Source organism: Tamandua tetradactyla, chromosome 6, assembly GCF_023851605.1.
Source record: "Tamandua tetradactyla isolate mTamTet1 chromosome 6, mTamTet1.pri, whole genome shotgun sequence".
In the NCBI taxonomy this organism is placed as follows: Eukaryota; Metazoa; Chordata; class Mammalia; order Pilosa; family Myrmecophagidae; genus Tamandua; species Tamandua tetradactyla.
Window position 1 is genome coordinate 65,756,395 of NC_135332.1, and position 13,985 is coordinate 65,770,379.

At 38.6% G+C, this 13,985-nt stretch overlaps 2 protein-coding genes across 11 annotated transcripts in view; both read left to right on the plus strand.

The window, feature by feature from the left end:
- DNAH9 (dynein axonemal heavy chain 9) overlaps positions 1–13,985 on the plus strand; it is a 372,566-nt gene that overhangs the window by 346,589 nt on the left and 11,992 nt on the right. For all 10 annotated transcript variants that reach the window (XM_077166001.1, XM_077166002.1, XM_077166003.1 and 7 more), the window contains one exon: positions 204–386. In XM_077166001.1, the coding sequence (XP_077022116.1) occupies positions 204–386 (183 nt within the window). The remainder of the gene's footprint in view (positions 1–203; positions 387–13,985) is intronic.
- Positions 436–3,099, plus strand: LOC143688264 (uncharacterized). Its single transcript, XM_077166014.1, is given in 2 exon segments — positions 436–1,899; positions 1,901–3,099. Coding segments are annotated over 2 exon segments (1,320 nt in total). The 5' UTR covers positions 436–1,666; the 3' UTR covers positions 2,988–3,099.

Genomic DNA, 13,985 nt, shown 5'->3' on the forward strand with positions numbered 1-13,985 from the left:
TATGAGGTGTCCATCACGTGGTCAGTCCTGGGCCACTGACTCAGCTGCCCTCAGAAGGCAGGCCAGGATATGGAGAAGTAATGTGAGTGGAGGCACAGCAGGTGATGGGGAATTGGCATCCCTAGTGCCATACTGCAGGGGAGTGGAGTCTTTCTGGAGAATTAGAGCTCCTTGTTAACCCTTTATTTCCTGTTGTGGTGCAGGTCAAGGCCCTCCTGGAAGAAATTTTGGAGCGGATGACAGATGAGTTTAACATCACAGAGTTGATGGCCAAAGTGGAGGAGCGTACACCCTACATTGTGGTTGCCTTCCAGGAGTGTGAACGGATGAATATCCTCACCAGGGAGATCCAGTGCTCACTGAGGGAGCTGGATCTAGGCTTAAAGGTGGGTGAGGTCTTCAGTGGATATTGCCAGGGTGCACAGGTGTACCCCTTGTGTCGGGGAGCAGGAGACCTGGTTGCTGGAGAGTATTTGTCCTCAATAATCTGCATGCCTTCCAAACCCAAAGTCTTGCTGGGCTACAGGGAGTCTAAAATTCAGAGCTCTAGAAGCCTAAAGCTGGGGTGAGTGGGGAAAGCTGAGATCAGAATAGATCATGACTGGCATAGATGAGTTTGGTTTCATGGGAAGTAGAATTCTGTACTAGTTAAAAGCAGAGGTCCAGAATTGTCTACCTAGGATCAGCTCCCAGCTCTATGACTTCCTAGCTCTATGACCTTGAAGTTACTAAAATCTCACTGTGTCTTGGTTAATTCACATATAATGAGGATGATAGTCCTACTTCGTGTGGTTTTCATAAGGATTAAATAACTTAACTTTAAAAGAATGTTTAGAACAATGTCTAGCACATGGTAGCATTAGCTGATATTATTGTCTGTAGAGAAATGGAAGGAATTAGTGGCTAGCAAGGTTCTGGAAAACATGATGGTATCTGAAACACATGGTGCAAGCTCTGACATTTCTCTTGAGCAATGAAAGTCTTTGTTTCTAACATTAATCACTTAACCAAGTTTACTTTGTTGTAAGATAACTGCAGAAAGCACCTAGCACAGTACTAATTGATAAGTGCTGTTATTAACAGTTCACCAGGGTGCCAGGTAAATGGGAAGTCTTGCTCCTTTGTAGGAGCTGAGGAAGGTGGTTGCTATCAGCTTACACTGGCATGTTTGTTAGGATTATAACCCCAGACAAGAGGAAAGTGAGCACCCAGTTTTGCAGACAACAGTGAGAGCTCAGACAAGTCCTGAAAGTTCAGGAGTGTAGTATGCTGCTATCTCATGTCTGGCTCTTGGGGTTATAAACCCATAGTCATATGTGTGTAGGACAAACAATTGTGAGTTATTTTCCTATGTTGTCACATATAGGAGCTATGAAAAAAAGACCTGCAACATCTAGGTTAGCGGCTGGTTGCCTTAATCTGTTAATTTATCTTCTCCCCACAACATGAATGAAGGGAAATAAGGAGGAAAGGGAGATGAGAAGGAGATGTTGAAGACTAATATTTTTGGTAATGTTTCCAAATCATGTACCAGCTTATAATCAAATGAAATATAAAATTCCATAAAACAGGAGTACCTGGGCCACGTGCATTTTTGCTTACCTAGTGCTTATCTTGTTGTGAGTGTAAACCCAGAGGAAGGCAATTCTAAGCTGAGCTGTTGACTATGCAGCCACTGGAGTTAGTGAAATTGAAAGATATAGTTATAAAATTCACTCAGGCAGAGTGGGTCATGCTGGATTCATCCCAGAGAAGGCTGTTCAGAGATGTGATGCTGGAGAATAACAGTCATCTACTCTCAGTGGGATATCAAGTCTGTAAATCAGATGTAACTTCAAAGTTGGTTCAAGGGGCAGAACTGTGTAAAGAAGGAATTGGATTTTTTCAAAACCAAAATTCAGAAACAGAATTCTCATAACCAAAAGAATGGTGTTATATGTAGTAAGTTGCCAGAAGACTGTACTCATAGTTCCAGAGTGATTCAACATGTATTAACTCACAAAGGAATGAAATCCTACTTCAGCAATCTATTTGGAAAAGCCCTCAATGATCTATCATCTTTTAATCAACAACAGAATTTTCACCCTGGAAGTAAGTCATATGAATGTCATCTAATTGAGAAATCCTTTGTTCAGAATTCTGGCCATACACATTACAATGGAACTCATGTTGGAGAGGAACCCTGTGAATATCATCTATGTGGAAAATCCTTTACTAAATATTCTGAATTGAGACGACATGAGAGAACTCACACTGGAGAAAAACCATATGAATGCCATCTATGTGGGAAAGCCTTCACCTGTTATTCTCACCTTAAACGACATGAGAATACTCATACTGGAGGGAAACCCTATGAATGTCATCTATATGGGAAAGCCTTCACTCATTCTTCTAGCCTTAAACAACATGACAGAACTCACACTGGAGAGAAACCATATGAATGCCATCTATGTGGAAAGCCTTCACTCGTTATTCTAACATTAAACGACATGAGAACACTCATACTGGAGAAAAACCCTATAAATGTCATCTATGTGGGAAAGCCTTCACTCATTCTTCTAGCCTTAAAAAACATGGTAGAACTCACACTGGAGAGAAACCATATGAATGCCATCTGTGTGGGAAAGCCTCTACTTTTGGGTCTCATCTTAGAGAACATGAGAGAATTCACACTGGAGAGAAACCATATGAGTGTCATCTATGTGGTAAAGTCTTCACCCATTGTTCTTCCCTTAGAAAACACAAGAGAATTCACACTGGAGAGAAACTCTATGAATGTCATTTATGTCAGAAAGTCTTCACCCATTGTTCTTACTTTAGAAAACATGAGAGAACTCACACTGGAGAAAAACCACATGAATGCCATCTATGTGGGGAAGCCTTTACTCTTGGGTCTGATCTTAGAGTACATGACAGAATTCACACTGGAGAGAAACCATATAAATATCATCTATGTGATAAAGCCTTCACTCATTCTTCTAGCCTGAAACAACATGAAAGAACTCACACTGGAGAGAAACCATATGAATGCCATCTGTGTGGGAAAGCCTTCAGCCAATATTTTAACCTTAGACAACATGAGAACAGTCATACTGGAGAGAAACCCTATGAATGTAATTTATGTCAGAATGTCTTCGCCTGTTATTCTAACCTTAGAAAACATAAGAGAAGTCACACTGTAATGAAACCTTAGGAACATCATCTATGTGGGAAAGCCTTTACTCAATATTTTAACTAGAGACAAGTAAGTGCCTTTCTCCTTAGCATTCAGCCTTGCCTAAAGGACAATCAGTTTTCAGAGTTCCCAGGTGAAGGAGTGCACGTGCAAAAATTGAATTCAAATATAGTACTATTTCCATAGTATCACAACATCATTTATAACACCGAATACAAAGTGGCCATTCATGTAATATTCACTCACTCCCTCCTTAACTAAATTCAGACTTAGTATCACAAATTTGACTGATGTGAATTTATCACATTTAGTCTCTATAATGGGATTTAAACTTGTTCTCCCTTAATGGCATGGTATTGACAAGGTAATTAAACAGATTTTGAAATAAAAAAAAAATTCCATAAAACAACCTCAAATGTAAATAATGACTCTGCCTGTCACATTATGCGGCTCCACTGCTGTGATATGCAGGTATATATTAGTTATTATCCAGAATAGATTTGTTGCAAATGTAGCTTATTGAATCCATGCAGTTTGGTGCAGTCTGTTTAACCATTCAACTTCCAAAACATTCATTCATTTTTCTTCCAAGAGCATTCTCTGGAGTATGGTTTTGTGAGTCACAGAGTATGCCTTGGCAAAGATGAGGGGGCTGTGGGGGGGGGGGTTCCCTTTTCTTTCAGTCCAATTCAAGCCATGGTAACTGATGAGCTGCTAGGGCAAGTCTCAGTACTCCCTGCTGGGGGAGGCCAACAGGGGCTGAAAAGAGAGCCTTCCCCTCCAAAACTAGTCTGAAGGTAAAACAAACATTCAAACTGATTCTAATACAAGGTTGGTTAAATTAAGGCCCACATAGAGATGTAGAAGAAGAGTGAAAGGAGAAAATATATGGTGTGGTAGTTAGGTTCAGGTGTCAACTTGGCCAGGTGAAGGTGCCTCGTTCTGTTGCTGTGGACATGAGCCAATGGCATATGAATCTCACCTGTTGCTGATTACATCTGCAGTCAGCTAGGAGGCAATCCTTGGGATTCCTTGTTTTTCCTGTCACATGGTGATGTCCTCTCCTATTCCAGCTTCTGTGACTTCCAAGTCCTCTTCATAAGGCTCCAGTAATGCAGCTTAAGACCCATCCTCATTCAGCTGGGCCATACTTTTACTAAAAATAACACCTTCAAGAGATCCTATTTACAAGGGGTTCACAGCCACAGGAATGTGGATTAAGATTAAGAATCTTTTTTTCTGGGATGTATAACTCAATCTGCCACACTTTCTAAAGCAGAGCTGTCTAATAGAGTGTTCTCTGATAGTGGAAATGTTCCATTTCTGTACTGTCTAACAAGGAAGTTATTGGCCACATATGATTGCTGAACATGTGAAATGTAGCTAATGTGACAGAAGAACTGAATTTTTAATTGAATAATTTTAATCACTTTACATTTAGGTGAATACATTTGCCTTTAGTATTGGCACAGATCTAAAGCATCTAGATTTGGACACTGCAATCTTAATGCCATGAACAATGGGTAAGGATTTGCTTTACAACTGTATTTACTACAGAGCGTATCAGGTAGTTTTCCTACAAAGAACAATCCATCATCCCCCCCCACACACACACACAAAGTTAATTCAAGTCCCTTCTCCCCTAAAATGGCATGCATGTCTTAAAGGCCATTTTTTTTATTTTCATCCTATGCAATGACCTCTATTGCTGACCTCTTTCCTGGTTCTCTTCTCTGGGGTCTTTTTCACCTGTCAACCTTGGAGGATACAGCTGCCTTCCATAGAGAAGTTGCTGTATTAGCCTGACTTACTGTTGGAGCCGCGTGGAACCCAAACAGAGCCCCACAATCTTGCTGAATTGAGGAAACATTGATCAGAGTTCACAGAGGCCAACCTGGCTGAAGTTTGCAGAGTACCTGAGAGGAGGTAGCTACACAGAGAAACATCTCCAGAGATCTACAGAGGGATCACCTTGAGTCTTTAACTGGGTACTGACCCGCACATAAGTGAGAGGAAATTACCTGGGGCTGGGAAAGAGCTACCAGTAAGGAGTAGTGAGAATGATTTACAGAGCTGGGAATCATTTATGCTCCCACAAGCCCAGAGAAGAAAGATCTGAAAAAACAAAAACAAAAACAAGAGGATCAGGGAGGAATCTCAGAAGGGTATCAACTTAGAACTAGACTAATTTGGACCTACCCTATCAAAGCTTAAAAGCAGACCTCCTAAGTAACCATTAAGTTCAAGTAAACTAACTGTAAGCCAAAATTAATTCCAGCACTATTTAAAGGAATACTAAATAAAAATCCAGCAGTCAACAATGTAAATTCCACAGTGTCTGACATAAAGAAGAGAAATTATAGGCATATAAATAAGCAGGAATATATGACCCACAGCCAGGAGAAAAATTGGTCAATTGAAATGGAGCCAGAAATGATGGAATTAGCAGACAAGGATGTTAAAATATATAAATATGCTCTACATGTTCAAGATATTAAAAAAATATGAACATGATAAGGTAAAAAATCTAAGATAGAAAAATGATCAAATGGAACTTAAAGAGAAGAATATCTGAAATGAAAAATTAACTGGAGAGGATTAACAGGCATTGCAAAAGAAAAGATCAGTAACTATGGAAACATAGTAATATAGTAATAGAAATTATTCAAAATAAAGGGAAAAGACCGAGAAAAGTGAACAGGTCATCAGAGACCTGTAGGACAATATCAAGTATTCTAGGATATGTGTAATTATCCAGGAGGACAAGCTTAGGGGTGGGGACAGAAAAAACATATTTGAAAAAATATAGCCAAATATGTTGCAAATTTCATGAAAACTGTAAACCCATGGACACAAGAAGCTCAATAAACCATAAACAATAAGCCTAATGAAAACCATGTAAAGGTTCATCACAATAAAATTCTTTATCCAACAAAACTGTCTTACAAACATACCAACTAAAGTTTTTTTCAGACAACTAAAACTGAAAGAATTCATAACCAGTAGGCCTAAATGTAAGAAATATTAAAGGAAGCTCTGAAGGCAGTAAATACCATATAGAAATTTGAATCTACACAAAGAAATGAAGGCCTCCATTACTGGTAAATATGTAATATAAGAGACATTTTTTCTCATTTTTAAATCTTTAAAGATAATTGATGAGAGCAAAAATAATGAAAATGTACTGTGGACGTCTGTCTAGAAGTGAAGTATATGACAATCATAGCATGAAGGATGAGAGAGGAAAAATGGAAGTACACTATGTATAATTTTTCTAAGTAAGGTGATATAATATTATTTTCAGATAGACTATGAAAAGTAAGTTAAGATGGATATTGTAAATTCTAGACTAGGAGTCAGCAAACTATGGCGTACTGGCCAATTTCAGCTTACAACTATTTTTGTAAGTAAACTTCCATTGACACTCACTCACACCCATTCATTTACATATTTCTGTGGGGTCTTTTGTGTTACGGTAGCAGAGTGGAGTGAAGGAATGGTTGCAACAGAGACCTTATGGCCCACAGATCTATAATATTTACTATCTGACCCTTGACACAAAAAAGCTTTCCAACTCCTTCTCTAAAACAACCACTAAACTAAACAAATAAATGCCATATCAGTAATGGCATTAAATATAAATGGTCTAAGCTCCCTGAGTACTAGCAGAATTGTCAGATTGGATAAAGAGCAATCTATAGACTGTTGTGTTGGGCGTCCCCAAGACCAGCCCCACATTTGGAGATTTCCTAGTACTAATGATTATCAACCTACAGTTGTACACATGGCTGACATCTGTTAAAGTGACGTATTAAGAAAATACAGCCAGATTATAAGGTAAAAAGTACAGGTGAAGTCTGGAGGAATCCTGTTCAGGTTCCTTATGCTATCTCCTTCTTATGAAGAATAATGCAGACTGCATCCTTCCCCCTATAACTAAAATGCAACAACATGTGTGCTAAGTTTCTGCCCCAGGAAGCCCTATACAGACTTCGGTGCTCAAGGTTTTTATTAGGGGTTGGTCACGTAGGCACGCTCTGCCTAGCATGAACCAAAAATCCCAGACTCCCAAAAGGAAAGCAACTGTTCAGCATAAATCATATTGTTTGTACAAAAAATCTAGTTACTATCAACCATTGTTATTAATTAACTGCTGGGTTGTAAGTGAAGTTCCCAGATGCCAGTCAAGGGCCAACCTTGTAATCAAGCATTTCTAAGGATAAAGATCTCAGAAAAGATAGATATCTTTTTGCATATCTAACCACACACACACACACACAACCACTTTAAATAAAAAGCTATAATAAGTCAAAAGAAAACAGATTGGAAAAGATATAATATAAAAACACAAAAGAAATCTGAAGTGGTTTTATCAATACAAGCCAAGTGAATTTTAAAACAAGTAATACTAGCTGGGAGAAAGAGGGATATTTCATATTGATAAAGGAGTCAATCCACGTGGAGGGTGTAACAATCCTAAGTGTGTAGGCACTAAAAACAGTAAGAAATACAGTAAGAAACTCATTACTGTCAAAATACAGTAAGAAACTCATCAAAAAAGTTGAAGAGGAGAGAAAGCTACCTAACTGGTTCTATGAAGCCAACATCACTCTTATACCAAAGCCAAAGACACTACAAGAAAAAAATTACAGACCAATGTCTTTAATGAATATAGATGCAAAAATTCTCAACAAAATACGCACAAATCAAATCTGGCAGCACACGAAAAGAATTAAATATGATGACCAAGTGGGATTTATTCCAGATATGCAAAGCTGGTTCAACACGAGAAAATCAATTAATGTAATACACTACATCAATAAATCAAAGGGGGAAAAGCACATGATCATCTCAACTGATGCAGAAAAGGCATTTGACAAAATTCAACATCCTTTCTTGATGAAAACACTTCAAAGGACAGGAATAAAAGGGAATTTCCTCAATATAATAAAGGGAATATATGAAAAATTCACAGCTAATATCATATTCAATGGGGAAAGTCTGAAAGCTTTCTCTCTAATATCAGGAACAAGACAAGGATGCCCACTGTTGCTGTTGTTATTCAACATTGTTCTCAAAGTACTTGCTAGAGCAATTAGATAAGAAAAAAAAATAGAAGGCATCCAAATTGGAAAGGAAGAAGTAAAACTTTCACTGTTTGCAAATGACATGATACTATATGTTAAAAATCTCAAAAAACCTACAGCAAAGATACTAGAGCTGATAAATGAGTACAACAAAGAAGCAGGGTACAAGATCAATACCCCAAATCAGTGGTGTTTCTATATGCTAGCAATGAACAATCTGAGGAGGAAATCAAGGAAAAAAAAAAACTCCCTTTACAATAGCAACCAAAGGAATCAAATATTTAGGAATAAATTTTACCAAGACCACAAAAGACCTAAACACAGATATCTACAGGAAATTGCTAAAAGAAATCAAGGAAGACCTAAATAAATGGAAAGGCATACTGTGTTCATGAATTGGAAGATTGAATAGAGTTAAGATGTCAGTTCTAGCCAAATTGATTTGTAGATTCAATGGAATACCAATTAAAATCCCAACAACTTACTTTGCAAAAATAGAAAAATCAATAAACAAATTTATTTGGAAAGTTAGGGTGCCCTGAATAGTTAAAAATATTTTGAGAAAGAGGAATGAAATGAGAAGTCTCACACTACCTAATTTTAAAGAATATTACAAAGATACAGTGGTCAGAACAGATGGTACTGGCATAAAGACAGATATACTGGCCAATGGAATCAAACTGATTGTTCAGAAATAGACCCACTCATCTACAGACAATCAATCTTTGATAGGGTGGTCAAGTCAACTCAATTGGGAAAGAGCAGCCTCTTCAATAAATGGTGTTTGGAGAATTGGATATCCATATCCAAAAGAACAAAAAAGGACCCATATCTCACATCTTATATAAAAATTATCTCAAAATGGATCAAAGACTGAAACATCAGAGCTCAGACCATATAACTTTTAGAAGAAAATGTAGGGAATATCTTATAAATCTTGTGATAAGAAGTGGTTTCCTAGACCTCACATCCAAAGCACAAGCAATGTAGATAAATGGAATCTCCTCAAAATTAAATACTTTTCTGTATCAAAGGACTTTGTCAGGAAAGAAAAAAGTCAGACTATACAATGGGAGACAATATTTGGAAGCCATATATCAGATAAGGATTTGATATCCAGATTATACAAAGAGAACCTTCGTCTCAACAAAAAAGACAAACTACCTGTTCTAGTTTGCTAGCTGTGAGAATGCAATATACCAGAATGGAATGGCTTTTAACAAGGGGAATTTAATAAGTTGCTAGTTTAAAGTTCTAAGGCCAAGAAAATGTCCCAATTAAAACAAGTCTATAGAAATGTCCAATCAAAGGCATCCATCCAGGGAAAGATACCTTGGTTCAAGAAGGCTGATGAAGTTTAGTGTTTCTCTCTCAACTGAGTAGGCACATGGCGAACACAGTCAGGGCTTCTCTCTCACATGGTGAACACAGCATCATCTGCTAGCTTTCTCTCCTGGCTTCCTGTTTCATGAAGCTCCCCAGGAGGCATTATCCTTCTTCATCTCCAAAGGCCGCTGGCTGGTGGACTTCTGCTTCTCGTGGTTATGTCGTTCTGCTCTGCTCTCTCTGAATCTCCTTCATTCTCTGAAATGTTTCCTCTTTTATAGGACTCCAAAAAATTATCAAGACCCACCCAAATAGGTGGAGACATGTCGTCACCTAATCCAGTTCAACAACCACTCTTGATTAAATCACATCTCCAGGGTGATGATCTGATTACAGTTTCAAACATTAAGTATTGAATAGGAATTTTTCTGCTTTTATGAAATGGGATTTAGATTAAAACATGGCTTTTCTAGGGGACATACATCCTTTCAAACCAGCACACAACCCAATTAAAAAATGGGCAGAGGGCAGGCCACAGTAGCTCAGCAGGCAGAGTTCTCACCTGCCATGCCAGAGACCCAGGTTCAACTCCTGGTGCCTGCCCATGCAAAAAAAAAAAGAAAAAGAAAAAGCAGTGCAACAGTGGCTCAGTGGCAGAATTCTCGCCTGCCATGCCAGAGACACAGGTTAGATTCCTGTTGCCTGCCCATACAAAAAAAAAGGACCTATTTTTCAGAAGAAGAAATACAAATGGCTCAAGAACATATGAAAAGATGCGCAGCCTCACCGGCTATTAGAGAAATGAAAATCAAACACAATGAGCTATCATCTCACACCTACTGGAATGGTCATTATAAAAAAAAATAAACAAACAAAAAAACCCCAGAAAACTACAGATGCTGGGGAGGATGCGGAGAAAGAAGCATACTTATTCACTGTTGGTGGAAATGTAGAATGAGGTGCAGCCACTCAGGAAGTTAGTTAGGTGGTTCCTTTGGAAACTAAGTATAGACTTACCATATGATCCAGCAGTCCCATTATGAGGTATTTATTTGGAGGAATTGAAGGCAAGGACACAAGCAGACATTTGTACACCAATGTTTATAGCAGCATTATTCATGATTGCCAAGCAATGGAACAGTCTAAATGTCCATCAACAGACAAGTGGCTAAACAAACTGTAGTGTATACATAGAATGGAATATTACAGAGCTGTAAGACAAAGTCATAAAACATGTAACAACGTCGTTGAATTGTAAGGACATTATGCTGAGTGAGATTAGTCAAATAGTGTATGTTTTCACTAATATGAACTAATATTGATGAGTGAACTTTGACAGTTAAATTTAAAAACGCAGATTATCGGGAGATAGAAAGAGGGTATGGATTGAACATTTGATGCTAAAGCAGTATGGAATATTCAATAGGACTAACTGTAAAAATCCAGAAATGGATAGCACAATACTATCTGATGGTAGCACAATAATGTAAGTACGCTGAATGAAGCTGAGTGTGAGCATAGTTGAGGGAGAAGGGCTGGGGGCATGCATGACACCAGAAGGAAAGACAGAGGATAAGTACTGGCATAGTTTAATTTGGCAATGCCTAGAGTGGACAATGATGATGATTAAATGTACAAATATAGGAATATTTTGGCATGCGGGAGAACAAATGAATGCCAACATTGCAAGGTGTTGAAAATGGGACGATATATGGAAAAATGCAGCCAATACACTAGAGTCTATAGTTAACAGTAACATTGTAGGTGTATTAGCTAGGGTTCTCTAGAGAAACAGAATCAGCAGGAGATATCTGTAGATATAAACTTATAAAAGTGTCTCACATAACAGTGAGAGTGTAGAGTCCAAGGTCTGTAGGGCAGGCCGCAAGCTGGCAACTCTGATGAAGTTTCTCAGCGAACTCTCAGAAGAGGCTGGCTGGACAACTGTGGGAATGGAGCAGTCTGTAGGGCAGGCTGTGAAACTGGAAACTCCAATGAAGGGTCTGGATGAAATCCACAGGAGAGACTTGCTGGCTGAAGCAGGAAGAAGAAACTGTCTCTTCTGAATCCTCCTTAAAAACCCTCCAGTGACTATATTAAGCATCACTCATTGTAGAAGACACTCCCCCTAGCGGATTACAAATGCAATCAGCTGTGGATACAGTCGACGAAATCATGAAGTCCATTAAATATCCTCATAGCAACAGACAGGCCAGTGCTTGCCCAACCGGGCAACCAGGCACCACCACATGGCCAGATTGACACATGAACCTGACCATGACAGTAGGTATTCTTCCATTGAATATAATAAAGATAATATGTCAAAGCTAAATGTCAATAAGCAGGGGATGTGGGGAAGGAGTGTGGGATTCTTTGCAGAAGAAATGGAAATGTCCTCATATAGACGGTGGTGGTGAAGTCATGGCTTTGTGATTATACTGGGAACCATTGATTTTTCACTTAAGTTGGATTGTACGTTGTGTGAATAAAACTGTTTAAAAATGAATGATGAGGTACAATTGCTGGAGAAAATGTGGAGGGAGAGAGATGTTTATTCACTGTTGGTAGGGAAGCTGAGAGGTGCAGCCCCTCTGGAGGACAGTGTGGTGGCTCCACAAAAGGCTGGGGGTGAAGTTGCTATATGATCCTGCAACCTGATAGTTAGGTATATTCTTGGAGAAACTGAAAGCAAGGACACAAATGGACACTTTCCCACTGATGTCTATGGTGTTGGCATTTTGCAATGGATGGAGGTGGCTTAAGAGTACATCAAATGAGAAATGGAATGGGGAACTGGGGTATATACATTCAATAGACTATTGAGTGGCTACAAGAAGGAATATAATTCTGAGTTATGCAACTAGGCAAATGAACCTTGAGGACAGTAAGTCGAATGAAAGAAGCCAGAAATGAAAAGACAAATATTGTCATGTCTCACTCACATGGACTAACTATAATGGGCAGACTCTGAAAACTGAATTCAAGAGCATAGGTTATCAGGTGAAGGCCTGTGGTAAAGGTTCCTAGATTGTAAGCTTGTAGAGCACTCACATTTATTCTGGAGTTGTAACTGTTATTTCTAAATTCTGAGATGCTGAGCTCTTTGTGTATAACCTGATCATTCCCTGAAACTTTGGGTATTTGTGTGACACCTGAGACTCAGGGTTAGAGTATGAAATTCAGCATTACTTCATGCAGCAATGGTTAGAAACACTGAAAAAGTGATCAGACTTCAATTAGAGATATGAACAAAGAGATGTGGGTAAGACTAAAGTAGATCAGACTAAAGGGTAATGGATGATATTGTCTGTATTTTAAAACTTCAACTTCTGTTTATTTGGTGCAACATCATCGAACCTTGAATAGGAAGTGAGATCTTGTTGGTTTGTGCAGGTTGGGGTGATACCCTGATACATCCCAGAGTAATCTGGGCAGAAGATTAAAAAGTATCTGTTAAGTCCCCTTGAGGGACTGGGGGAAGAGGTGGAAATATTAAATTTCCTACGTGGGGAAGACCTGATACTCTCACAAGCACTGAGACTGCCAATTTGATGGGCCAGGCCCTTGAGCTTGGGGCTTCCCCTTATGAGACTTATTCCTACAAAGGAGAAGCTAAGCATACTTATGATTATGCCTAAGAGTCACCCCAGAGAACCTTTTTTGTTACTCAGATGTGACCTCTCTCTCTCTAAGCCAACTCCACAGGTGAACGCATTTTCCTACCCCCTACTTGGGACATAACTCCCAGGGATGTAATTCTCTTGGCAGCATGGGGCATGACTACTGAGGATGAGCTTGTCCCTGGCATCATGGGATTGAGAAAGCCTTCTTGACCAAAAGGGGGGAAAGAAATGAAACAAAATAAAGTTTCAGTGGCTAAGAGATTTCAAATTGAGTTGAGGGGTCACTTTGGAGGTTATTCTTATGCAGTATATATATATATATATATATATCCTTTTTCAGTTTTGGGTTTATTGGAGAAACTAGAAAGAAATAACTGAAACTGTTGAACTGTAATCTAGTAGCCTTGATTTTTGAAGCTGATTATATAACTATAGAGCTTTTAAGGTCTGTCCATGTGATTGTGAAACCTTGTGACTGACACTTCCTTTATCCAGTGTATGGAGAGATGAGTAAGAAAAAAAGGCAAACAATAAGTAAATAATGGGGGGAGTGGGGGACATGGGATGTTTGGGGTGTTCTTTTTGCTTTTATTTTTATTTTTGGAGTAGATGAAAACTTTCAAAAATAAATTATGAAGAAAAAAACAATTGTGATGATGAATGCACAGCTACATGATGATGCTGTGAACCACGGATTTTACACTTTGGATGATTATATGATATGTGAATATGTAATATATCTCAATACAATTGCATTAAAAAAAGAAGACAAAT